The sequence below is a fragment of the Gavia stellata genome, chromosome 24 (assembly GCF_030936135.1).
Source record: "Gavia stellata isolate bGavSte3 chromosome 24, bGavSte3.hap2, whole genome shotgun sequence".
Lineage (NCBI taxonomy): Eukaryota > Metazoa > Chordata > Aves > Gaviiformes > Gaviidae > Gavia > Gavia stellata.
In genome coordinates, this window is record NC_082617.1 from 3,597,957 (window position 1) to 3,625,197 (window position 27,241).

Sequence of the window (27,241 nt, forward strand, 5' to 3'; positions counted from 1 at the left end):
GGAAAGGGATGGGGAATAAGGACAGGAATGGAGATATGGATGGGGAATAGGGACAGGGATGGGGATGGGAATGGGGATGGCCCTGGCAGGGGATGGGGATGGGGCAGGGGCATCCCCTCCCTGGGAATGGGGCACTTTTGCCCAGCTGTGATGCCCATCGCCACTGCCCCCCCACCTGCCCTGCCAGTGCTGGGGTGTCCCGTAGTCATCCCTGCCCCTCCCCTCCCTATCCCCCCCGTCCCAGCCCCGAAGAAACCCCCACAGCACCGGCCTTTTTCTAACCTGGTAGATTTATTGAAAAATTAAAAGCACAAGCTCTGTACGTATAAATATGACGACGTTGCCAGCAATTTACAAGGCCTCCGGTTGCTCTCTCTGCATCCCCACCCATGGCCTGTGCCACCCGCCTGGGCACGGGGGCGAGCACCCAAGGGAGCAGCGACCGCCCGAAAACCCCTCCAGCCTGAGCCACGGGCCCACCTCGCTCTGCGTGTGGCACTCAAATGACAGCGGGGACACCCAGACATCCCGCCGTCCTCCTGGCCCACTCCCCAGCCTGGCCGAGGGGGAGAGGGTGTCCCCGAAGGGCAGGCCCCCCCCCACCCCAGAGAGGACAAGGATGAGGACTTTCAGGGATGTGCACTGATTTCTGCCCGTTCTCAGCCTGCCCTGCCCAGGCAGCCAGAGTCTGCGGTGGGTGAGGGGACTTTTGGGGATGAGATGGGGGTGTCTGTACGTGCGGGGTGACACAGCAGGCGAGGTCTCTGCGTGGTGGGACGCTGCTTTCACACCTCTCATCCCCGTTCGGGTGCTTCCCATCCCAAGCCACTCTCCCCAAACCCATTTGGGTTCCTAAAGTGCGACGTTGAATTCTGTGACCAAGAAATCAATGTAGTCCTTCTCCTTCAGCTTAAAGGCTTCAGCAATGATACGGGCGGCTTCCCGATGCTCTTTGCCTCGTAGCCCCGTGCCGTTCACCTCCAAAATGACGTGGCCCACCTTCAGCTTCCCGCAGTTGTGCGCCGAACCCCCGCGCTGAGGGAGAGAGGTGATCAGCTCCTGCTCCCACCACCCCCCCAGGCTCAACCCAGGGATGACATACAGGCGGTTTTGGGAAAATGGGAAATATTTCATTTCCATCATGTTCACCCTGACCTGGCGTTCGCCGGGTCAGGGTGAACATGATGGAGATGAAACATTTCACATTTCAAAAAGAGAGGATGAATTTGGCTTCCCTCCTGCTTGCTCCTGGAGCGCAGCGCCAGCTGGGGTGGCCAAGAATAACCAAGGCGCAGTCAGCTCTGCTTTTCTTTTCCTGTAAATAACTTGAATTTTGCCCCAAGTAAACAGCAGAGGAAACAGTGCAAGGAAACAGCTCCCGAGGGCTCAGTTTCCCAGCTATCATCCTCCATTCCCCCTCCCCAATCCTCTATCTGAGCAGAAGAAGGGAGTTTCCAGACATCTGGAGACACCAGCCAAGGTTTCAGGGCTGCCCAGACCCCCTCCGAGATGTCTGCAGCAAATCCTTGGCTCCCAGGAGGTACTTTATGGTATGGGATCATCCACGGGACATGGATGCAATCCTCAGCGAACCCCCCCCCACCACAGAATGATGCCTCTGAAGCCTGGGGAGATGCAGGGCTCTAGGAGGGGGGAAGCACACCTCCAAAATCCCCCCTGGGGCAGGGCTGCCGCTGCATTCTGGCCAGGGCTGAAGGGCTTTCCCGAGCCTGCCTAGGGAGGAGAGGGATGGGATGTGCATTGAGTTCTTCCCATTCTCAGCCTGCCCTACCTGGATGGTGACGATGCGAGGCAGCGGCTGCCGCGTGTTTGCTCCACCCTCGATGGCGATCCCCAAGGTTGGTGCGCTCTTGGACACTCGGATCAGACATGACGTGGGCTCCAGGAGCCCTGGCTGCAGGGAGAGATGGCAGCGCTGCCGAGGGAGACTGGGCACCGTCTGCCTGCCGTGCTCCCTCGGCCGGGGCCCCACGGCAGCCAAGTTCACCCACGGCAGGCTTCCACAGGAGAGGGACAGACACGCTGCCTGCAGTTGCTCTCTGACTCCTGACATCCAAGATCCCAACCGTGTGCAGGTCTGGCCGGGCTTGGGGAGGAGCAGAGCAGCTCTCCGACTGCCTGCCCATGCCCCTCAACCTTGCCACCATCAGAAACCCTCCAATTTACTTCTGAAGCCTAATGCCACCTTCCCTTCTGGGCAACAGGTGACTTCACTCATGGGACACTGTGCCCTGCGGATGTCCCCTCAGAGCCAGGAACTCTGCCATGTCTCAAGTATCTGTTTGCTGGAGTTGGGAGGGACCGGATTTACCCAGGATGGAGTGCATCAGCCCTACAGTACCCCTCTCAGCTGCTCCTGGCTCCCTTCCCCACAGCTCAGCCCACCAGTGAGCTGACTCAGCTCATGAAACAAGGATAAATAACTCATCAAAGCACAAAAGAGGGGTTGCTGCCTGCAGGCAGAGGGAGCAGAACCAGCAGACAAGGGAGCAGCACTGCTGCTTGGCAGCCCTGGGTGCCCACCTCCCACAAACGGCAGTACCCCGAGGCCCCTGGGCACCCAGCCTCACCGGCTTGGAGGCCCCTTCTGCTGCCCCCTCGCTCCTCGCGGCCTCCTTGAGGCTTCGGCTTTTCCCAGGGACCGGCTGCCGGCTCTTGTCCTTGCCGCTCATCTCGACCTCCCCGATGTCCACCCCACTGTCCTCGCTGAGGGTCTGCCCGCTGTCCGACAGCTGGGAGAGCGTGGAGGCTGGGGAGAGACGAGGGCTGTTAGAGGTCGGGCAGCGCGGCTCTGCGTCCAGCTGAGCACCCACAGGGCCACGTACCGGAGGGAGGACATCTCACCCGCTCCCAGGGCTGGGCAGGTTCCCTGGGATTTAGACCTGGACTTAGAGCAGGGTTCCCCAACGAACCCCTCCTGAAGAGTGGAGCGCACACACGGAGCACCAAGGAACAAGTGGCCTCAAACCCAGGTCCAGGATCCAACCCAGATCCTGAACTGGGATGGAGGGAGAGGACGATGAGCTCGGGGATCCTGCTGGAGGACAGCTTGAGCCAGCCCATGCTCAGCACCGGGGTCTGGGAGGAGACGGGGACAGACCAGAGCACAGAGGAGCTGCCAGGCGGGAGCTTTCTCCCCTTCAAGGATGAAGACTCTGGGTGCAGATCAAGACTCTGCCTCTGGAAATGAGCATCAGGAACAATGACAGAACCCGCAGAGAGGGCCGACGGTCTGGGAAATCACCTCTGGGACTCGGAGGAGTTGGGGATCACCCTGCTGACACCCCTCGGGCAGGATGCGGCCTCTGTCCAGTGTGAGAGGCAGGCACCCCAGCCCCCCATCCCTCACCCTGAGCTTAAAGAACTAACTGCAGTGGGAGGACGGTGCCACGGGAGGGCGACAAGGCCCCTCGCAGCGGCCCCGCCGAGCCTGGCCCCAAACAGGGCATTTCCAGGGGGGCTCCCGGGGTACCCACAGCATCCCCCAGCCCCAACGGGTCTCAGCCGAAAGCAGAGCCCACCCTCCTGGGCATCTTCAGGGCTCCAGGGTGACCCTTCCCATTTGCAGAGGGACCTGTGGAGCCCAGCATGCTCCTCCCACACTTCCACTTCTTTTTCCCAGCATATGCTCAGGATAAATCTGACTCCCAAGCTCTGTGTGGGCACACTCAGACTTTTTTTCCCAAAATCTGGAGCTAATGGGAAAAATCCCAGAACTGCTTCTTTTTTTCTTTTAAAACTCCACTGGAAGCAGGCTTTATGAACTAACGCAGCAAAGTCCACACAAGAGAGAAGTTGCAATCAGCTGCCTAAGAGAGCTTGGTCTTTAAGCAAAGGTCAGCCTGAATTGCACTGGAAACCCAGGGAGGTTTTGAAGAGCGTGCTGAATGCTGATGGGAAACTGGCTGCCCTGGCCCTGTGCCTCGCAGGTTTGCCAGCGTTGCCAAAACCCAGGGCTTGAGGGCTTTGTCTCAGATTAACACCACTACGGCTGCTAACGCTGTGGAGGGTTTTATGTGTTTCCTGGATTTTCACTTTTTTTGCCATCGTGCTGTCAAGCTGTTTTCTGCAATTGAAAATTCATCTCAGAAAAAAAGCAAACCACCACAGAGCTACTAAACGGTGCCACACGGATCCAGGCTCTGTGGCTTTTACTCTAACCTACTGACCTGGAGTTTGAACAGAAATCATGACGTTTGCCCTCCCTGGCAGGCGCTGCCAGCCCACATCCCCGCTGGGAAGGGTGAAGCCCTGCAACCAAGCCTGCTGCTCAGGCAGGGACCTGCAGCCTGATGCAGGTCTCCCTCTTCCAACTCCCCCAGTTCCTGCCCTTGAGATCTGTCTCTTCTGTTTCTCTCTTGAGGAACACCCCAGAGAGGGTTTTTTCACCCCATGGCTGGCAACGTGACACCCACCTCTGGCCTGGGGCAAGGGCCTCACTTCATTGACGTCAGGCTCGCTGTTGGGTTGGTGCACCTCCACCATGATGAAATGCTGGTTGGCCGCGGCCTGCGGACTGCCCTTGTCCGGTGGAGGGGGTGCTGGGTGGGGCGGCGGAGGAGGAGGGGACGGTGAAGGGGGGCTCTGAAGCCCACCGGCTGCGGGGCCCTCGGGGGATGGGCTCTTCAACCTTGTTGGGGACTGGACCCTGGGGAAGGGACCGATGGGGTGCTGGCTGACCAAGGAGAGCTGGGCATCCATTTGCCTCCTGGAGCTGTGCAGGGCCGGGGAAATGGTAGCATAGATAGCGTTTGGGGCAGACTCCTCGGTAGATGTGGTAGCAGTGGAGGTCATGCTGACTGTGTCCTTCTCGGGGTGGCTAGGAGGGGGCGTGGGGTTTCGGGGGGCCATGAAGAAAAGGCCTGACTGAGAGGACTCAGAGGAAGGGCGCTTGGGCTTGTCTTTCCCTGGGTTCCTGTGCTGAGCAGCAGAGGGGTCCAGCATCTGAGGGGCTGAAGGAGGAGGCGGAGGCTTGAAGTTGGGTGGTTCATCTGGGAAGGAGGAGAGATCATCCTGCCAAACCAAGAAAAGAAGTTTTTAGGACACCATGCCCAGCTGTGAGAGCTTCCCCAGGCCCACAGTCACCTGCATCTGTCTTCTCATGGTGATGATGGCAAAATGAGCTGATTTTCATCGAAACACCTTTCTAACCTTATTGGCAGTAAGAATACCACTCACAAATGAGGACGATTAAGAGGACCAACTACCCAACTTTTGCTTCGGTTCGCACAGGTGCTACTCTTACTCCGCCAGCCAGAATCCTTCTTCCTAATCGGTCTGATTAATTCGCTTCAGTGACTGCAGTGACATCCATGGGCAGGTGATGTAGCAAAGAGCTACAGAAGCTGAGGCAAAACTCAGTATCATCACCTTGCCTCCAGCTCCCATCCGAGGCGCAGCAGCACAGTACAGTGTCTTACCAGGGAGATGTCCGGCAGGGTGTTGATGCTACTTTGGTGGCCGTCTCCAGCTCCCTCCAATTCTGATGTGTTCTGACAGGGTAAAGAAGGAAGAGAAAACCAGGTCACAGCAGCAAGGAGCAACCACCACAGTGCCAGCATGATAGCCAACATGCAGAGTGATGCAGGCCATTGCCCACCCCCCCCACGCAAGGCCAGTCTTCCACCCAGAGGTTTTGGTTTCCTGGGAAGTTCCCTAAAGACTCATGTATGAACAAGGCAACTTGGTTGGGAAACCAACTCTCCAAAGCTAAGACGCATGCTCAAAGCATGCTCTGAACCTGACCTACCAGGGCAATTTCCTCTGTAGCAGAGGAGTGTGCTCCTCTTAACCCAAATCTCAGCTCCTCTGTTTAACTTGGAAGGAGGGGAAGAACCAGCTCTGAGGGCCTCAGGTTCAATACCTGGATCTTTCCCAGGAGAAGGGCAATGAAAAAGCTTAAAAATTCCCTCCCTTGTAAACCAGAGCAGTCGGTCTTAGATGCAATTAGAAGCCGCTGCCACTGCCTTCCCTTTACGAGTCAAAACATCATTAGAAAATGTCACAACACAGCTCTGAACACATCACAGCTCCAGAAATCAAGGGCTATGGGAATCTGTCAGTCTGTCTGTGCAGGGGCAGCTGTCAATCAGGACGGACCCAAGCAGAGGACGTTGGATACAGTCAAGCAGAGCAAACAGGCACCCTGGCTAAGTAACAGCAGGGATGGCAGAACTGGGGGTTTGCAGTGGAGGCTGGGTACACAGCTCTGCCCTGGCGAGCCATGCCTGGCCTGGCCCTGAACGGGGCTGAACCCAGCTGACCCTGAGTCTAGCCCAGAGCCACGGCTCTGCTGCTGGCTTTGCCCCAGGCTGGCAGCAGATACAGTCCTGGGGAATGCTCCGCCGGAGGTGCACAGCCCCAGCTCAGCCTGCTTCCCCTGCAAGGCCCTGTAAGAGCAAACCCAGACTCGGCACCCCCCTCCCACAGGACCTCCTGATCCAGAGAGGTGTCTGCTGCTGCTCTGAAAGGGTGTACTTCATTTCCGTCATGTTCACAGGGATGTTTGTGCTGGAATGGGCAGGGTACAGTTTGTGTTTAACTGTGTGTTATTTACTGCAGGGTAAACAACTGATTAGTTGAAATGCTGGTGCATCTGCATTTCCCCCATCTGCTGGAGGCTGCTGCTGTGCCTGTAAGATGTTAGCGTCCCAAAATAGACACGGCAGACAATTAAGAGCATTAGAGAAGCAGCAAAAACATTGATGGAAAGTGCTTTTATCTCTGTAGTTTCAGAAGGAACCCTAGAGAATGAGAACTAGAAGAAATGGCTTGTTCAGAGAGTGACAGCGAAAGTATTAGCTTGAGAAACCACTCCTTCCTCTGACAAGGGCTGATTTCATCATCAATTAATCCATCGTAAAGACAGGTGGCTTTTGAAAGAGAAACATCCCCTACCCCTTCTTGGATTACTGACCGTGCGGCCAAGACAGGGCAGAAGACTGATTCGGCTGACACAGATGGCAGCAGTAACAGAAAAAACAGGCTTCAGCTAGACCTGAGGTGCCACAGGACTGCAAATCCAAGCACTGGCCTCAAGGACGGGGCGATACCATACGTCTGAGGCTGGAGGAAGAGGCAGACAGGGCTATTTCAAAAGTGACCTGCCTTCTTATTGATTAAAATAATCACGAACTGCTCTAGGCTGTGCACGCATGAGCAATAGGACTTCAGATTTGATTGAAGTGGCAATGAGTTTAAAAAGCTCAAGTGCTATCATGTCCCTATGTGACGCCAAGGAGCAGAGATGCTCAGCTGGACAAAACGCAGCGCTGGCTAAACTGCACCAAACTGCACCAGTGTGCTCACTGCAGAGCTCCCTCCTTTTGCCATCGTTGCCTCTAACGAGAAAGCTGGTCTGTAGAAAGCTGCCCAAGTATCACCCTCCCCCTGCACCAGCCCACCTCCACATGCTGCCCAGAGCCTTTAACCCAGCCAAATGGCTGCGTGCACAAGGAAAGGAGCCAAAGCAGAGATGGTGGCATTTCAGCACCAGCCTGGCCATGTTTGGGAGGACCTCAGCTGTGTCCCTAACTTTTCCCTTTCCAGCCCTGCCTCTGCCAGCCTCAACCTGCCTCCAGGAGTTCACTGATCTCTTGGCAAATGCGTGAGGACCAGACCCCTGCGATATGACTGGGAGCAGCCTGCTGTCAAATAGTTATAGTTACATTGCTACTAAAAAGAGAAGAGTCTGCCCAATGGCCCCCTAAAATCTGCCAGCGCAATCTCCCCCAGTCCTGCCACCAACCTCTGTGCCCATCACCACGACATCAAGCCCATCCCAGAACACCGTGTCCCAGCCCCAGCCTCGTAGCTAGGACCAGTCTGTACCGAGACTTGAATCCTCCTGGCAAATGGAGAGTGGGCACGGCCAGCTGCACCCCGCACCCTCCCTGCCAGCCCAGCGAGACGGCCCTAATCCCGCTGCCACGGCTCTGCTCGCCCTGAACAGCCAGGGACACTAATACCACCCATCTTCTTCAGGGCACTTTCTTCTGCTGAAGTGTGCAAGTAGGAGATTTGCCTTTCCCCAAGCTTAGTACTTTGGGGGCAAAAGCAATTAAACAGAAATTGCTCTGGGCTATAAAATGTAATGGCTTTTAAGCTGAGCACATTTGCTTTCAGGAATTGGCTATTTTAAGACTGTGCTTTCCTGGATTTCCCTTGAAAAACCCTTCGAAGCCACGTGCCACTGCTCTGAAAAATGAGTTTTTATTGAGAAGGCTGCTCCCTCCTACGGACTCTCTGCTCCTTTACCCCATCTATTTTCTAGTTACTCATAGAAACTGGAGGCCAGACAAGGCCCTTCCAGCCTCTCTGCACAGTGCAACTGGAAAACTGTCGTCCTTCCTATCTTGCACAGAGTCCAGGGCAGGAGAGATGGAGCTGGAGAGCATCTTTCAGACAGGCAGCCAATTTCCATTTGCAGATTAAGTGGTGGAGAAACTGCCACCTCCCTGGGGAATACAACCCAACCTTTAATTAACCTCACAGCTCCAAATGAGTCCCTTATTTTCCAGTTACTGCTAACAAGAGCTTTGCAGAGATACTCGGCCTGACTCCCGCAGGGTTTAGAGTTTGAACAACTGCACCAGTCTGAGAATAAGCCCAGCTTTCCTCCTCTCCCTGCTTCCCTCTCCCACCCCAGCATGCATCCACAGGGCTGGAGTAGCCCCGGAGCCCCTGGCCCTGCCCCAGCCTGAGCACAGACCTCTCCGACTTCAGGGGCTCTGAGGGTGACGCAACGACACCCACGCCGTGGCTTCACTCTGTCTCTATCCTCATCACCTGTGAGAACCGTGCCAAGCACATGGGAACCCTCCACATGGGATGTCTGTGCCTGTCCCGGAGGGGGTCAGAGGACAGCTAGAGCAGCCCTGTAATGGGGGACACAGGTGAGGAAGACGTCCCCCGTTTCTCTGCTCTCATTCTGCTCTCCCTCTGGGACACAGATCATTTGTCAGCTGCCAAAGAGGCTGTGGGCTCATGTGCTTGAGATTCACTTTACAGAGAGAGGAACAGCTCAGTGCCATCCTCTCAAACTTCTTGTGAAACGGAGACCAAAGACAGACAGGGGCGAGCAACCTAACTGGGTTACCACACTGGGCCCAATCCTGCAGCTTCAGGGAGCTGGGAGCAAGTCAGCACCTGTGGAATCATGCCATGGGAGGAGAAGGCACCTTTGTATGGCAGCGTCTTTGCTAGGAGGCAGTGGAGAAGGAAAGCTAAATCAACAGGGATTTCAATTCCTTAATCCTAACAATGAGGGCTGGGGCAGGAGGCAGGGACAGAGGAAATGCTAGACTGCCTTGCTTGTAAGCAATTAGAAATTCATACTGCTCTGATCAGACAAGTTGCATCCAATTATTGCAGTCTACAATTAACCTCTGCTTTGCAGGACTCATCTTGAGATCCATGATTTACAAGAGGTGATGGTGACAGGCAGACACACATCATCTGTGTGTGGCACCATCAAACACGGCTTTGTCTCATCCTTCAAGCACCCCATAATAGAATCACTTTTGCATGGCAGGTCCTGATCAGCCTCATACTGGTTATTTTTGGCATAAGTTCACCCATCGACCCATGGAGAGCTGAGGGGACAGGGGGCCTGTCACTGCCTTTCGTCATGAAGCCAAAGAAATCTGTGTCCCATGGTTCAGGGTGCCCGCAATAAACTCAATCTGGGAACACTACAGCTATCCTCTTCTAGATAAGTGCCATTCCCAGAGGGATGTGGCTTTTGGGCCAGGTTCACAGCTACCAGAGGTCCTCTCTCCCAAAGCAGTTCTAGCAGCTTTCAGCTCCACCACTTGTGTGTGCTCAAGCCACTGGCCCCTGTGATTTCCACCCAGACAAGGAGGGAATGCACTCTGCACCACGGAGCTGGACTGCAGGGCACAGGCCTACAGCTCTTCTCAGCCTCCTCCCAACCAAGAGCTCTGTTATGACAGGGATTTCTGAGATTCTCCCCACATCCATGTCTAGCCTCTCTAAAGTCCGTGTGAAGATTTCTCCAAGGCTAAACATGCACAACGCGAGTACACCGACCCCTCCTGCACTGCAGCACAGATTTTTGCAGACCCAAGGCCTCTAAAGAAAATTCTCCCCCATCCCTGTGGATGCGTGACGGGATGTGACCAGCCTACTGGTATTTAGCCAGGGTGCCCATACAGCAAGACAGCACAGCAGCCGGTAGAGCAGGCAACAAGGCAGGAAGGGCAGTCGGGGGTCCATCAGGCATCAGTGCTGCTGGTCCTCCTGAAACCCCAGCCCTGAGCTGTCAGTGGCACTCAGGGCTTTAGTGCAAGCAGGACAGTGGTAGCAGCTGGGTTTGGTTCAAGGCTGAGTGTTGTCTGCACTGCAGCAGCAAGGCCTGCAGCCATGCTGCTGAGCTGGGGAAAGGGACTCTGGAATGGCTCGGCAAAGGCACAGGGAGAAAAGGCAGAAATGGGTGAAACAAGGTGGCTGTTCACGTGGCTGAGTCGCATGCTGGCCCCTGGACAGCCTGTACCCTGCCTCCTGCCCGACGCACATTCGCAGGCACTCTCAACCCATCTACTATGGCAACCGCAGTACTCGAGCTCGCCGTCTCGCTGACAGCCCCTACCTCCATCAGGTCTATTAGCCACAAGAGCCGCTCCTGGGGACGTGCGAGGGGAAAAGCAGATTAAAACAAGCATAAAAGCGAAAACATAACATCAGGGAGGATGCAGAACAAATGAGCGAGACAAGCAAATCCCGCAACAATGCATCCCTCCTCCCCCAAAACCCACCCTGCAGAATCAACATCCAGTTGCATCCAGTGCAGAATGTGAAAGCTGAAATGAGCCCCTCCTGTGAGAGGTGCTGGGGAGGCCAACAGCAGCGGGGGGCTAGGGCAGAACAGGGCAGAGACAACAGTTTGGGAGCTCTGCCCCTCTCCTCTCTCTCCTGCTAGCTGAGATAAGCACCCATCCACCCCGAGCTGCTGCTCTTTGCTTGGTAGTTGTTTTTGCAAGCAGTGGTGGTAAACATCTCAAGTGTCAGCGTTCCCACCACCCGAGGTGGAGCTCAAAGGGGTGTATGTTCTCACGCCCATGGAAAGGGATGCCACACTGCCAGGGACGACCTGCAGTGTGACCAAGGGACACATGCTCTTGAAGGAAGCTCTTAAAACAGGGCCCACCAGATGGTGCCCACTCTCTTCTCTATGCCCAAACAGCACCCCGGTCTCCCTCCCCGACCCCTGGGCCCGTGTGCCAGGTGGGGCTGGGCCACCGCTCACACAGCAGGCCAAGCAGCCACACTTGGCACGTGGTGTCACAGAGCAGGAGGGAGAGCACCGTGCACCCAAAGCAAGTGGTACAGCCCCAGGCACGGGGGTGGTATGGGAACAGGGTGTCACGCTCAGCGCGCGAGTCCTGGCTGACCTGTGTTAGCCCTCTGATACTTCGGAAAGATTTTCCCAGCAGGCCTTCGGAGATCAGAGCAAAACTCACTCTGTTTATCCTGATCCAGAAAGGATCTCACTGTAATCCATCCTGAACAGAGCAGATGGCTTTCCTACGGGTATTTGTGAAGTCAATGGGACAAAAGCACAGCTCTGATACTCTGGAACTCTCTGAGGCTTCTTGGGAGGCTGGACCAAACTGCGTAGGCAGGCACAGCCCCAGGAAACACAGCCTCTCTCCCTTGCCGGCTGTGTTGCCTGGGCCCTCCGCAGCACAATCCCACCCGCCCCGGCTGTGGGCTGGTTTGCTTGCTGTCGAACTAGCAGAAAGCCATTGTCATCCATTCTTTTCATGAAGGTTTTAATTTCCAAGGTTGCTAATGCATTTATAATGAAAGGCATTTTATGGCCAGGAAATTAATTTCAGGGCTGTGTGCCTGCACACTCTGAGGTGATTACGATAACTTAATTAGACGGTGCGTGCAATGAACGCCTGGCAGAGGGACGTGGGAGCGCTGCTGCTTAATGCTGGAGAGTGGGCAGGGGCTGGGACAGGATGAAGCTGGCCTGGCCACTGCGGTCCCCGCTGGGATGGGGAGCAGGCAGCCAGTGTCTTTAAGGAGGTGATTTAAAAGCGACAGCCAGAGCTGGTGAATAGCAGCAGGCATGGTGTGACAGCGACAAGTTGCTGAGACTTCTGTGTGGATGCAGCTCACATTGCACAGTAGAGGTCCTGGAAGGAAAGCAGACTTTGTCCCTTGATGGGGACAAAGTGACACTTAGCACCAGGCCCAGCCCCACGCAGAGGAGAGTAGCATCTCAGTCTCAGGGGCACAGAGATACCAAGCATATGTCACAGCACCACTTTATTGCACCTACAAGTCACGCTACTGCACCCAGTCCAAGAGGCAAACAGCTTTGGGGGAATCCATTGGGGAAGCAAACTGAACAGGGTTTCCTGTGGAGTGAAATGCCTTTATAGCACTGCAGGGAAGTGCACTTGTTGTAGGGCTGCCAGGAGCAGGTGTTGAAAGAAAAAGGAACAGCCAGGAGGGACTTACCCGAGCTGAGCTGACAGTTGTGGCAGTGAAGTGGCTGCTGGAGGAAGAGACGGTGTCGCTGTAGGACATCATAGAGTAGGAGTCAGTGCCGATGCTGGGCCCCGAAGGCTGTCGAGCCTTCATGGACTCGATCTCTCTCTTCAGCACCAGGTTGTCGAAGCGGTCGAGGTCTTGCGGGGAGATCACACCCCGCACTTCTGAAAGCAGTGAGAACTGGGCCAGGCAGACAGACAACCAAAGAGAGGTTGGAGCACAACCATATTCTTGGGTGAAGACCCATCCTCCCACACTGTTCAACAGTGGTAATGAGATGTACTGGCAGGTAATGCACGAGGAGGTTTGGTCCTAAACTTTACCAGAAGCTCCTCTGCCACTGAACACCAGCCTGTATCCCCAACAATGTCCTACATCTAGATTTTGCTTTCATAACCTCACCCTTGACCCTGAGCAGATAACCTTCGAGGCACTGAGCCACACTGTGACAATGGCTCTGCTCAGTCCACTGGGTGGAAGAAACTGCCCCTGACCTTAGCGTGGGCCTCACCTTAGCATGTGTGTTGAGTAGCTCGAAGAGCGCCATAACCAGAGCATCCACGGAGATGTTGCCTTCCTTGTACTCATCAAGGTAGTACCCCATGGTCGCCCGCTCCTGTTCATTCAGCAGGTGCCGTGCCTGTTCCTCCAGCATGACTCGGGTCTGGTTCACCATGCTGCTCAGCGTTACCTGGGAGCCAGCCAGGCCCCGGTAAAACACAGGCTGCAGAAGAAGACAGGAGATAGGATGCCAAGGAATCAGCTGCTGAAAGGAGAGCAGCTGTGTCTCTTCTGAGACAGCTGGGCAGCACAGGCAGGACCAAGAACTGGCCCCTTGCTCTGGGCTCTGCCTACCAGCCCAAGCTGCCTGCATTTCAGACCACTGCTCTCACCCAGCCACCTGTGGCGAAGCTGGAAAATGGGACTGGAAGGGAGATGCGGAGAATGACTGGAGGCAGTTACCCCCGAGGATTCACCAGCACGGCCGCTCACTTAGTGTCGCTACTTGTCTGGGTAACTCCACAGCCATGAGTGTATGCAGCACCAGTTGAAAAAACAAAAGAGCTTCCCAGCTCTGTTCAGCAAGCATGGATGCTGTCCCTTGACCAGCTATTGATTTAATAGCAGGCGGTATTCCTTTCTGGCAGAGCTGGGGGAATTGGGGCCTACAAGAGAGAGGTAAGCTTCCCATCTTGTGTAAAAGGCACATTTGTCCCCACTGCAAGCTCGAAGCAGACCCTGGTGAAGAAAGAGCCACTGGCAACCAAAGGAGTCCCAGGGAGAGACATGTCTGGCTGCAGATAAAAGGCTTTTTTCTTTGAGAGGAATTTCTAAGAGGAGGTCCTTGCTGTTCCCCTCCCTGGCAGCGTTGGCACAGTTAGCGTAGGGATACGGAGCCAGCCAAGACCCTGACTATCCTGGGGTCACTGAAAGGAGTTGAGACTAGGGAGTATGTTTTGCCAGCAAGCAGTGCAAAGCCGTTATCACTGAGAGCCACCTGTGAAACCTTGCTGCTTCATTTCCATTTAAAAGAAGTGCGCTTTGCAAAGAGGTGTTCAGAGAAGATGCAGTCACAGCACTGTGTAAGCCCCTGTCGCTGCTGCAGCCCTGCCACCGGCTGGTGTGCTGGAAAGGGCTGCCTCAGCTCTGCTTCAGGGTGGGAAAGATGCCAGGAGCTGTCAGGGCCCAGAGACAGCCACTGTGTGGAAGGCATCACGGTCACCTTTGCAGGGTGGAGGGGGTCCCCACAGTGTGATCATCGCCCCTTGTCCACTAATGTGATCATTGCCAGGCTAGGAGGCACCAGATGTGCTGCAGAACTGACCGACCAAGGGCACTATTTGTAGAAACACAGCTGGCAAAGTGAGATGGACAGGAGAAAGGCTACAGCCAGTTAAAACCCACCAGTCCTCATAAAACTAACGTCCCTTTTATAATCAGGAGCACAAATCCCTCCCTCCCATGGAAAACAGAAGACAACAATGTCCGTTTTTTTCACAAAGCATCAGGAAGGCCTGATATCTCTTACCCTGGCTGTTGCCTCCGCAGCATGGTCACCCACTGCCCTGCGAGGAGGGAGAAGATCAGTTAGCACTGAGTGCCATGTGCCCGTCACTCATCACCTGAGGCCTGGCACAAGATCTGTTATGTACTCTCCTCTCTGTGCCTGTAAGCTAAAAGCTTCTGGCCTGGGAGAACAGGGAAGGGGCAGCAGCATGTTATCCAGACCTGACCCACCTTACAGGCCAGAGATGCTGTCTTCTAAGCACCCGGTATGGGGGCCGCACACCTAAGCACTGTGGGTGCTCCCACAAACAGGTTACCGATGCACATCGCAGTGCATCAGGCTGCCACCATTTCACATGCTGCCAACTCCACACCCACCCTGGGTGACCGTATGTACCCTACGGGAGCTCAGGGTTGGCAGCCCTACACAGCGAGCTTGCACAGGGCGTACCAAGCACATACCCTGCTGAGCTGACGAGGGTCTCTCCGATCTGGGAGCTTGCTATCCACCTGGTCTCATCCACAGTGGTGCGGGCGTGGGGCAGCCTCCCGATGTCTTTCACCGTCATGATAAGGTGGCGGGAAGACTTGAGCAGCTTCACTGCCTCGTCATGGGGGATGCTGAGGAAGCTCCTGCCGTTCACCTCCAGGATCTGGTCTCCTACCTGCAGAGTCAGGATGGGGTGAGCCTGGCAGGCCCTGGGGGTTTTCCTGTTGGGAGTATGCCCTCCTCTTCCACCAGGGAGGAGCTACTCAATCTACCCCACCACCAAACTAGGACCACAGCAATTGGAGGCAGCAAGAAAGATGAGAGAGAGGGGCCAAGTGCTGGCGGCTGGAGACCAAGCACTCAAGCCAACAGTCAACAGCGGACCAGGATATGAAGGCTGGAGGAGCCTGTTTAGGAACCCAAGTCAGACCAATCTGCTCAGTCCCCTCCATTAACTAGATCTGCAGACCCACTTAGTTAGAAACAACCCGCAAAGAACATCAAGACCTCCAGCCCCAATCCCTCCTGCTGATCTGGGAGACAGGAACCATCTGCGGAAGCCCCAAACCTCAGATCTGTGTGTGCAGCAGGGAGGATTCTACTCAAGTGTCTCACCACAGTCTCCAATGCTCTGTAAACTGTAGGATCTGAGACAGCTGGATTTCATCTCTCCTCTCCTCTTATTTCCTCCCCAGCTGCTCCTGAGAGCTTTCATTTTCTGGCCAGGGCCTTTGCTGTAATCAGGAGCTTCCCTGACAGCCTGGCCATGTTCAAGACATAGAACTCATCTGGTATTTCCCCCTTCATCCCAGGTCCTCTTTCTCTTTGCTTCTAGGGCATTCAGTGCCACTCCTCCTCACTCCCGTATCACAATTCACTCCGTTTCTGATAAGCCACCTCTTTGAAACTGCTCTTTCATATCTTTGCTTAACCATAGGCTTCTGTTCAGCTGTCAAAACACAGTCTTATGTTCTTTATGCTGCAATGCAAGCAGAATAAGACATTCCTTTAAAAACTCTCCTCCATCTTGGAGGAGAAGAGGAGAAAAGAGGGAGCAGGAAGAATTTCTAAGGCTAAAAAAATAACATGGAGATTTAATATGATCCTTTCAGCTCAAGTCTATCTCATTCTGCTGCTGGGTCAAGGAAGTCTCAGAGGACTGGGATTAATTCTCCAGATTCTTAAAATCATTAACTCCAGTGAGAAGCCTGGATTAACCACTGCCACGTCTATGCAGTGGGCTGTGACTCTGCTGTCACCCAAGTTTCCACCAGTGCTACCCTGAACTTTGCTGGGGTGAAACAGTGGACATCGGGACTATCACCAGCAAAGCTCAGCTCAGCACGAGAGATCCAGTGACTGCTCTGGCAGGGAGGGGAAGCCAGTTGCTGGTGTGAGGAGGCAGCAGCTAATCCAGAAACCGCAGCACAGCCCCTGCACTTGGACATTGCCTCTGTTTTATGCTACAGCCATGCTGAAGCTCACAAGAGCATAGGGCCAGGGCTTGCATCAGTTACTCTCCAGGCACAGCCTTGCCAGCTGAGACGGAAGAAGGCCAGGGGCTGTAGCAGTACGACTGATACGCATACGGGCAACCTGCATACTTGCGCAAACACTCCGGCTCGATTTCTGCTAGCCTGTGCTGCTGTGCTTGTGGCATCCAGATGGTTGATCCAACAACCATCGAGGCTTCAAATTTAACAGGATCCCCTGTCAAGGCATTCACTGCTCTCGCTTTGCCTTCCTGCAACGTTTCCCTTCCACCAGTGCATCCAGCGAAGGGCGGGTGGGAACTGAGGGCAGGGTGGCCATGCCACGGTGTCAGAAACAGTGCTGATAAAACCTGACCGTGGCTTCTCCAGGCATCCCCATGAGGACATCCTCAGCAGAGAGAGCACAAGAATAGGGAAGAAAAGGCAGAGAGAAATCCTGCTGCTTGGGCCAGAAGAGACCCCTGATCACAACCCTAGCTGTCTTGAGGTCTGTGGTGTGACAGACAACATTCAGACCACCTGAGAGGTGATCTTTATGAGAAATCAAATAGAGAGAAGGAGAAGAGCAATCTGGTGGAGAGCCCCTGGGTGGCAGGATTGAACACGATTTAGCAGGGCTCTGTCACACGTGATAGGGGCAGCAGGACCCTGGCTCGGTGCTTATCTCATGGGCCAATGACCCACCTCGGGCTGTCTGAAACTGATGCAAAGCCCAGTCCCCAGAGTCCCGCTGGGGTGAGGGTGTTTGGTGAGCAGGCTCTCACCCTGCCAGCATTCAGGGACAGTTACCCAGTGGCTGGAGGCTGGCCCAGCTGTAACCAGCCAAGGGTGCAGGGCACAAGCAGGAGCATAAGCCAGAGTCTCAACAGCAGCATGACTGACCATTTCAGATAGAGGGTTTTAGTCTGGGAGCTGCCATCAAAGCAGAGGCCATGGTCCAGCCCCATGTGCCCCTCTCGTACTCTTCAGTGCCGTGGTCTCAGCCTTCCATTTCTGCCAGATTTTCTGTATTCCTGTGGCACCAGGGCACCTCTTGGACAGACTGCTGTAGAACAAAGTTGGCTCAATAGCAAAGAAAAACACCATTACCTTGAATTACGCTCCTCCCAGCAGCCCTCAAGGGGAGACTGCAGCAGTTTAATTGTTATTACATTTTGTTTTGTTTTGAAATGAGTCAAAGAAAATTCCAGGTGCCTTTTACAGGGGCCCTGGGCCTGCTCTCCCAAGCGGTGCCAGGCAGCAGCCACGCCGGCCCCACTGCAAAACCAAGCCAAGATGCAGGAGCCTGGAGAAACTCTCAGACCCATGATCCACACAAAGAGGCTGCAGAGCACTAGGGACTCCCCTTCATGCAGCTGAAGACTGTCAAAGTGTTAGCTGATCAACACAAGGCTGTTTCCAAGGTCAGTCTGGCTCTTCCCATCCAGCTCAGTGCCCACAAGCACCCCGCCCTTCACTTGCCCCATAGCAGTGATCTGGCTCAGTTAACAGATCCAACTGAAACTCAGGGCTGCTTCTTGCAGGGATGGATTTCAGCTGGTTCAGCTCTCTCATCTGACTCCCCGCATGGCTATGGGATCAGGCAGCTGCTGTGGGGTGGCAGGAAGCTCCAGGACTGTCCTGGCCTAGTGGGTGGCCACCATGACAGCAGAGAGGTGGCACAGCCTCAGAGCAGCGCAAAGCTCCAGGAGCACTTCACTCACTCCAGCCTGCTTTCCAGGGGAGGACAGAAGAAATCCTCCAAATCCACTGTACGGCACTTGTGCAAATAGGTATTGCTCATGTTATTTAAGGGATTACAGAGGCAGAGTTTCTGCATACCAAGGAGGCACTGCAGGGCCATGGAGGGTTATATATGGAGACCTTTGCGCTCCTCTGGCCTTGCAAAAACAGATGCAAAGGGAGAGATGGCACAGGATCTCCCTGAGAAGCAATAAAGAGATTCAAAGGAATGGGAGAACTTGAGGCTTATTGAACATCCAGAAGGTGGGGAAGAAAATCCTAAGACACCTTCAGCAGCAGTGTGAGAGTAAGCCCAGGAGAGAGTCAAGATTTAGACTGGTTATTAGGAAAAGGTTTAGAATGGATATTAGGAAAAAATTCTTCACTGAAAGGGTTGTCAAGCACTGGAACAGGCTGCCCAGGGAGGTGGTTGAGTCATCATCCCTGGAGGTATCTAAAAAGATGTGTGGATGAGGCGCTTAGGGACAGGGTTCAGTGGCGGTCTTGGCAATGTTAAGTTTACTGTTGGACTTGATGATCTTAAAGGTCTTTTCCAACATAAATGATTCCATGATTTTATAAGACCTACCAGCAACAGTCAACTATTTGAGTTAGTTCAGACTAGAGGTGTCAGAAGGGGATAGTAAAGGTCTTTGAAGAACCAGGCAGGACTTTGCAACTGTCCGAGATGTGACTGATGCCTCTTGAACGAACAGAGCAGACACAGGCAAAAGACTATAACCAACAGCTCATGGACCACTTTGCTCAGTGTGCAGCTGTGATTTGAGAATGATCAAGTAAGCCTGCAACAAAAACACATGATAGGAAATCATGGTAAGAAACGTATCAAGAATAGCTCAAACTAGTGTAATGCCAATACCCAGGTGAACGTGTGACCTTGCTGGGTGCATTCCCTGGGTACATCTCTGCCTGTCCAGCAAGGAGACGCAGAGAGAAAAGTTCTAGAGAAGGGAAACAGAAATGATTTAGTGGCAGATGAAGTTGCCTGTGAAAGGACAGATCAAAAAGATTAGACCTGTTAAATTTAGGGAAGAGAGAATGTGTAGGGAGCTTGATGGAGCTATACAAAATAATGCTGGCAATAATGAGAAGCCAGAGAAGGACTCCTGTTTACCCTTCCCTCTGATGAAAGGACAGAGGATGCTCAGTGAGGCTGGAAGGATGCTCTGGGTGGCATCAATAGGAGAAAAAGAGCTGGAACAAAAGCACCATTCGCAGCTCGGATGCAGCAGAGCTCAGTTCTGTGTTCAGCTCCGTCCAGTGACCTCAAGCAGATTTGCATCATTCTGGGGACAGTTCCTTCCTCTGTGACACACAGAGGCTGGTGGATAGCAAGGGCTGTGGCAGCACAGGAGAGCCCAGTCCGTCCCCCCACCCCGCCCTGTCAGGGCCCCTGGGTTTTGTCCTCACGTGGATCAGCTCATGGCCTCTGCTTGCTGTCTTCATAACCGCTGTTAACGGGGCAGCTGCACAGCTAATATGGCAAAAGAGATGATGTAGGTAAGAGATAAACCCACAGTCCTACAGCCAGCTAAGAAGGGAGCCAATGCCTGCAAGCCTGTGGCTCGAAGGGCAGAAGGAGCACATGACAGATGCATTGCAACAACCGCTGCAAGGCCCTAGGGTTGGCACAGGCCAGGTCCTGCTGCACCATCTTTTGCTTTGACTCCAGTAAGATGCTCAAAGCAGCAGGGCCTGCAAACAGGCTCTTGGCTGGCCTTCCCCTTCTCTGACTTTGCCTGTGGAAGGATGAGACACAGCACTGGGCACGGGTTGGACTTGGCAGGTCATGACCAGGAGGATGGTGGCCCTTTGCACCGGCTGGCTGGAGGGGAGAGAGCACAGAGCAGAGCTGTGTCAGGGTGGGATACTCACATTGACGCCAGCAGACTGCAGAGCACGGATCGGTTGCCAAAATCATATGCTAGGGATGTGAAACTTCCCTGGTTTGAAAGAAAGACAGCCTGGAGCCAACCTCACCACTGTGAACCCACTGCAGAGAACCAGAGGCAGCCACCTGAGCTGATCTACAGAGACTAAGAAACGGAAAGGAAGGGAAGGAAGGAGCCCAAGGGAAGGCAAATGACTCAAATGACCACATTCCTGACCATCAGACTCCACAAATATCTCAGGTTCCCTTCGAGCTCTGTCAGCTTTAAACCAACGATCAGAAAATTGCTGACCACCAACATAACAGGGAGGGAAAATTATGCAAGTGCCTAAACTGCCAAGAGAAACACACATTCAGGTGTAATGAGTATCATCTCTCAGGTCTTTCTAATTCACTGGGCAATCCACTGGAGTAGATTTTGCTGCTAATATAAGGAGCACCAGGCTCACTGCAGCACTGAAACAATGATAATCCAAATTCGATTACATAGTTTTATTGCAATTATGAATCTTTAATAGTTTTCCATATCAGGGATTAAACTTTCATGATTTTTTGTTCAAGACAGTTATACAGATTTAATAACCTTTCTTTAGTTTCTCTTTTCAAGAGTGGACCAAAAGGAACCTGGTAAGCCCTTGCTGTATCAGGGAGACCAGAGGGACCCTGGACAAGCTACTTCATCTGTCAGTGTGTGTCTTTCATCGCTGCCTCAACATTTATTCAAAGTCCTTCACAGCTCTCTGGTCTCTTGTGCTCTGTTAGCATAGTGCCCAGCACAAAACCACCTCTATCTGGTGCTGCCAGAATATTATCACCAGGTGAGAACAACCAGCCACAAAATACTTGGATAAGTTTGAGCACCTCGTGCAGGGGGGGAAAAAAGACCTTGCAAAAATAATTGCTGGTGAAGGGCAGATAAGGGAATAGTTGGACAGCCCAAATGCCTGCACGTCAGCCTATCTTAATGATAGGCTCCTATTAGAGCTGGAAAGGATTTTTTCTAATTAACATAGATGATAATTATTTTTTTCCCCCCCAAAGTGAAGGACAACTGGGAAGGTAACAAAAGACTGCAGGGATGCAAAGGAACCATCTATCAAAACAAACATTGACCCTGGCAAATTACTTGCTGTATGCACAGCTCCAAACCAGCACAGAATAAAAGAAGTAATAATAAGACACAAAAAAGTTGTAACAAAACACAGAAAAATTACTGCCCTGGATATTTCAGGAGCAAGTTTTCAGTTGTGCTCAGCTGATGGTGGGTAGACACAATAGGACCCGCTGAGTGCCTGACCACTTCTGAAAAAGGGATTATTCTCATTTTCTGGGGAAAAAAAATCTACCCTGAAATGCAGGGACTGAACATGACATACAAACTCGTGACAGACCACAGACAAGCAGCAGACTTCAAAAATAACACACCTCGATGACAGGCTTGGTTCCTCCTCTTTCTGGAGACAGAGAGAATAACATGGGAAAGGGAGGTGCAGTCAAGAGAAACTTAATGGGCTTAAGACAAGGGTTCTGAGCACCTAAAGTCTCTTAAAAATAATCAAAATTGGCTCTGGGAGAAGTTCAGTCACACAGACAGAAAAATAGGTGAGAGATTTTAAACATGAGTTAATGTTAAATGACACCAAATTGAGCTGGGAATAACAGGGCTAATAGGATGCCAAATGGTTTGGCACTAGCACTGGTCTTATTTAATGCCACTAATGTGCTAGAAGAGAGGTTAAATTACACCTGCGGATACCACTAAAGTAGAAGGAGTCTCTCTCTAGCACAAATAATTACCAAAAGCAGACCTTAAGAAATTAAAAATATGGGCAGGAAAAAGTATGAATCGATTTGGAAATGACCAAATTAAGCCTCGCAGAAAAATAAGGAGGTACTCAGTTTCCCCAGGAGGGAAACAGGTTGGAGCAGATGATCCATGTCCAACGAGACCAACACAGCCTGTTGGAAGGATCACAGACAGATTTGGGAGCGAGGCAAGGGAATAGCAGGTGCCAAGTGCTGTCAGAAAACATGTTCTTTTCCCCAAACACCTTGCAATACAAATATGAGGAACAAAGCAGATACAGAGTGGAAATGAAAGCATACAAGGAGAGGAGATTGTCTCTTGGGGTAGGTGGTGGTTTCGGCACTGCTGCGGGGAGGTTTTTGGAGGCCTCCCAGAAGAGGAGCAATTTAAGCAATGTCTGTCCCCATAAAGGTGGCATCCTTTGAAGGACCACTCCATGCTGCCTCCAGTGGAAAGGTTACATCTTGCCTACCACAACCATGCGCCTCCTCTTTGAATTTCGCACTATACAGCTTATTCCCCAGACTCCGAGGCAGCCACGAGGCTCTTTTTTTATCTTCTCTTTTTCAGTATCTTTGTCTATGTGCAGACCTCGAAATACAAGCTAGTTTTCAAGAGGCAGCTTCACGACTGCCACTGATGATGTAAAATTATTCACCTCTTCCTTTTTACAGTCTCTCTTTTTCTCTCCTTTTCTTGTATATGGATATACATGGATTGCGGTAGCCTCTTTTCACCCCAGCCTTTGTGCTGGGAACTCAATATTGAGTTGTTTGTTCAAAGAAAGCTACCTGAAATCTGCTATTTCTGACGTAAAGGTCAAGGAGAGAAGAAAAAATTGGCTTAAAAAAAATCCTGACAAAATGCACCACCAGAAGAAACGAACAAGGAAGAAATTGGGATAAGGAGAGCCACGAACACCAGCAGAATAAGCTCAGCTCCTGTACGGCATCGCTGCGAACGTCACGAAGGAGGCAGGAAGGACAGAAGCCAAAAGTAAACAGGACTGACTCACGTTCCTCCTTTGCAGTCCTCCGCTAACCTGTGCTTTTTCAGTCTGAGAACTTACATCGAGGCAGCATATTTTAAAACATGCCCAAAGAACACATTGTCAGAAGTTTCATGAATGCATAAACATAAAGAAGGCCGAGGCCAAGAGTATGAATATTTAATTATTGACTGACTGCAGCGATCCAGCCTGCTTTCTGCCGGCACCTGCAGAGCGCTCTGCCTCCTGGCCATGAAGCCGAGGGAGCAGAGCAGCAGTACCCAAACTGGCATCAGCCAGGCCAGATCTCCTCCGGGACCCACTTCTCAGGACCACGGCCGCCGTTTGCATAGCTGAGAAAAGCCAGCTTAGCTTTTGGGCTTAAGTGAAACATCCTTGGTTTTGACTGGCTTTCAATACCACGTTGTTCACCCTTTAATCAAAATTTAAGGGAAATGTAAAACATGTTATTAAAACATTCAAAAATCCTGATTTGGGGCCGTAGATGCAAGAAGGTCTTCCCTAAAATGAAAAGTCTGGCAGAATCAACTCAAACAATTCTGGTAGCAAATTCTGTGGAAGCAGCAAAACCCATAGAAGTATTCACTGCCTGGGAAGTCAGCAGGAACCTTCCCATTGACCCAGCAAGGCTGGGTTGAGCCCACATTGAACAAACCCACAATTTTTCTATTTTAGAGAGCAACAGATTATCTGGAAATCACTTTTACCTATCAATTCTTCCCTCCTTGTGGTATCACATCCCTTCTGCCACCCCTGTAGCAGTGCAGGGAGCGTGTGGATGCAGTCTACACCCAACCGTGTCTAACAGCAGAACATAAAAGGCCTTTCTTTATCTCCAAACCTCCAAGCAGTTCCAAATTTACGGCCTGCAGCATACACAAATCAGGGTGGGGAGAGTCTGTGCATATCTGAAATCACATAAAACCTGACATTCAGAAAAGCATTGGCCTGCTGGCACACACAAATCAGTTACTAGAAAACAGAACAGCAAGGACAGAGATATAAAGAATCAATAAGCAGATGCTCTGGTGTGCAAAACAATTGCCACGGTGTGGGGACCTTGCTTGGCAGGGACAGAGGGAAGTAGCACACAATGCTCCATATGCTTCGACTACAGCGTGTGCGTGATTATTTTCTTGCCTTCCTGGCCGGCATGAAATGAGAGGTGGAGGGATAAAGCCGTGTGTTACACTGCTGTGACTTTTCCTGCATGTGCGAGTTTACAGCATGACATTAGCTGTGCTGAGCTCACTCGCAGGTGGACTGAACCAAGAAAAGCAGCAATTTTCTCTGTGCAGCAAAGAGAGGTATTTGGAGCAGTATGGAAGCACTAAACATGAAAGAAACAGAAAGAACCTCAGGAAAACAATGCAACTTCTTTTTCTTTTCCTGCCTGTCATCTTTCAGGCTTCTGGTGTTTATGAGATGGAGTCTGACACCCTGGCACAGGGTCAGCAGGCGCTGGGGACAAACAGGCTTGCTTCAGATGGCTGGTCCTCTTAGCAAAGTCTCCCGTGTGATGCCCGGGGCAGCTCAAGCCAGTCCCTCTTCTTTTCCAGCTCTTTTAGGAAGAAACAAATTGTCTCATGCCTCTTATCATCTCTGTCTTGAAATCCTCACGTCCCAGAGCACTGTCCCTGCTGCTTCTCACCACAACCTTGCGCTAATGAACAAGCATGCACTGACGTCCCTGGGAGACGGCTGTGTACCCTGGTCAGCCAGGCAGGCAGAGCAGCTGCGAGGTGGCCAGCCCGGAGGAGTAACGTACACTCTGGGAGAGAAGGATGGTCTGCAGGGAGTGTCCAGCAGCAGCTCTCACTTCTTGCTGCCCTGAGAAACACTCAGCCATCTCCCTAGGATGCTCCCACAGCTCCTCATCCCCAGTGCCCAAGTGACCCTCTCATATGGCAGGGTCCAAAACCCCATTTTACTCCTAAGGACCTGAGAGAGAGAGGTTAAGGCTTGGATTGATCCAAACCTCAAAGTTTAGCATTTTCATTCTGTGTCAAAAAGAGTCAGCAGAGATAAACAGGAACCTGCAGCGGACAATTAAGTTCAGAAGTGGTTGCATTACCCTCACAAATGTCTCCTTGTCTATAAAGGGAACCGTGGCGACCTCAGTGCCCAGTTAGATGCAACGTTTTGTACCACAGCAACTTGAGGGACAGGATTGTATCTGCCGCAGCCCAGATCACAGCCCTCTCCACCAGACTGTCCACCTACTTCATGCTACCAGCCTTTACAGATTTAAGTGACTTTACAGGGCCACTGGAGCAAAGCTCAAGGCGTAGCCCTAAACTCTCTGGGGTTGATCAAGGGAGAAACATATCACTTCACAATACAGAGAAGGGATCAGAGCAGATTATCACTTGATCCTCAGCAGTCCAGCACCATTTCAGGGGATTGAGAGAACGCTCGGGAGTTTAACATCCATCAATTCTTGACTGACACAAGGAGCAGGGAAAGAACTGTCTCTCAGACCCTGTGGGATTGCACTGGAGGAAGCAAAAAGGGCATGATGTGATTGCAGGGAGTTGGGTCATTTAGAGGGGGAAGAAACCACCAAAAAAGAAACCCTGAGTGATGAAGTAAAATGCTCCAGCCTGGGAAGTTTGAGTCTCAAACATGCCCCATCCATCAGCAGCACAGAGATGCTGCACCCAAAGTCCAATAGCTCCCTTTTCAACTTATTTTACTGGTGAACGTCCTAGAACATACAAAATTTTAACCCCAAATGCCCCTTCCAGGAATAGCTTAAGTCCCAGGGTGTCCCATCCTGTTCTGAGACCTGGTACCACAAAAAGGATGGAGGAGCTCGGAGGTGATGCGTGTACATGGTGGGATGAAAGAGATGTAGGGTCTTGCTTTACAAGAGGTCCACAGCAAAACTGTAGGACTCTGGACCAGTCCAGCCTCAGAAGGCCCCAGCCAACCCACAGACCATCCTTTAGAAACCCATTTGACTATGGAGGGAGCCTGACGTAGCTGGAGGTCACACCAAGTTAGTCTGCTGATAGATTAGCTCTGCTCTAGCCCCGAGGGTGATCCTGCTGTTTCTGCTTGTTAAGACATGATCCTCGCAAATGTCAATGCCGCAGGAGGAAACTAGCACGCACCTGCTCCCACTGCAGCAAGCCTGGCCTCCTCTCGCCGCGGCAGCTAAACACATTCTCTGCAGGCAAGCTAAGAGCACCTTTTGCAAAACACTAGCTCTGAACATAATGGGTTTGGATGCGAGATGCAGAAAGAGGGCACAGGACCAGAAGCTTTAATGGAAAACTCTTCCCTGCCAGCTCAGAAAGGTGAGAGTGACTTTCTTCACCTGCCAGGTCTGGGCTGCACTCACACCACAAACATCCCCAGGCTATCGCAAGGGTGAAAAAAATCAGGTGTGGGGGTGTGCTAAGGCAGAAGGCAAGTACAACCTACTCCAGAAGTTGTAAGGCTGCACCTCTTCCTGCACAATCACCTTGCTCCCTCTAGGCTTAGTATCCAAAACATCCAAAGAACCTGCCCTGAAAAGCTGTCTCCAGAAATGCAGCACTCACCTCTCCATTGAGAGCCCTGCTCGGCGGGGGGCAGAGGGATAGGAACAGAAGCAGCTACGTGCCAACACGGCCCTGCAGCCACAGCGTGTGAAGCTCTACCTCCCGCCCCAGCCCACTCTGGGTCACTCTTACCTTTAAGCCAGTGCTCTCTGCTTCGGAGCCTTTATCCACACCGGTGATGTAGATGCCCAGGGAATATTCTGCCCCTCCTCGGATCATGAGGCCCAGAGATTTCCCCTCATTCAGGACCAGATTCACCTGCAGAGGAGGAGGAACAGTCCTTTACGTGGTGTCTGAGTGCTACACAAAAGCAGTGTTGGCTCCATGCTTCTGACAACAGCCACGTCCCCCCTGCTGCCACCAGCTCTCCCACTGGTTCCCTAAGGAGCAGCACACACCCTGGGACAGAGCCCCTTCTGTAGATGCCTCCAGACAACCGCAGCCCCAGATGGAGCTCTAAGCCAGCGATATCCCTTCCCTGCTGCGGCTGGCTCCGGTAGCAATGCAGAGGAGGGAGGAGAGCAGGTCTAGCTGCTCCTGTGGCTCCCTAGGCTTGTCCGTCTCCCTGTGCCTGGGCAAACGGTCAGGGCTGGCTGTGGCTCGAAGGATGCTTTAGAAGTACATGGCCTGCGGTGTGGGCAATGCCCCGTGCATCCCCAGAGAGCAGCATGGCTAACCACAGGCATGGGGGGACAGACAGGGCGATT

At 52.7% G+C, this 27,241-nt stretch overlaps 1 protein-coding gene across 2 annotated transcripts in view; it reads right to left on the minus strand.

Moving 5' to 3' along the window:
* Positions 1-852: 852 nt before the first annotated feature.
* Positions 853-27,241, minus strand: part of WHRN (whirlin) — a 55,261-nt gene continuing 28,872 nt past the window's right edge. The window contains exons 3-12 of one of the 2 annotated variants that reach the window (XM_059828898.1): positions 26,667-26,792; positions 15,016-15,218; positions 14,576-14,612; positions 13,058-13,270; positions 12,514-12,726; positions 5,442-5,513; positions 4,437-5,034; positions 2,592-2,770; positions 1,793-1,915; positions 853-1,035 (exon numbers count right to left, since the gene is read on the minus strand). In XM_059828898.1, the coding sequence (XP_059684881.1) occupies positions 853-1,035; positions 1,793-1,915; positions 2,592-2,770; positions 4,437-5,034; positions 5,442-5,513; positions 12,514-12,726; positions 13,058-13,270; positions 14,576-14,612; positions 15,016-15,218; positions 26,667-26,792 (1,947 nt within the window). Of the gene's footprint in view, positions 1,036-1,792; positions 1,916-2,591; positions 2,771-4,436; positions 5,035-5,441; positions 5,514-12,513; positions 12,727-13,057; positions 13,271-14,575; positions 14,613-14,995; positions 15,219-26,666; positions 26,793-27,241 lie in introns of both variants that reach the window. The other variant, XM_059828897.1, reaches the window with a different exon arrangement.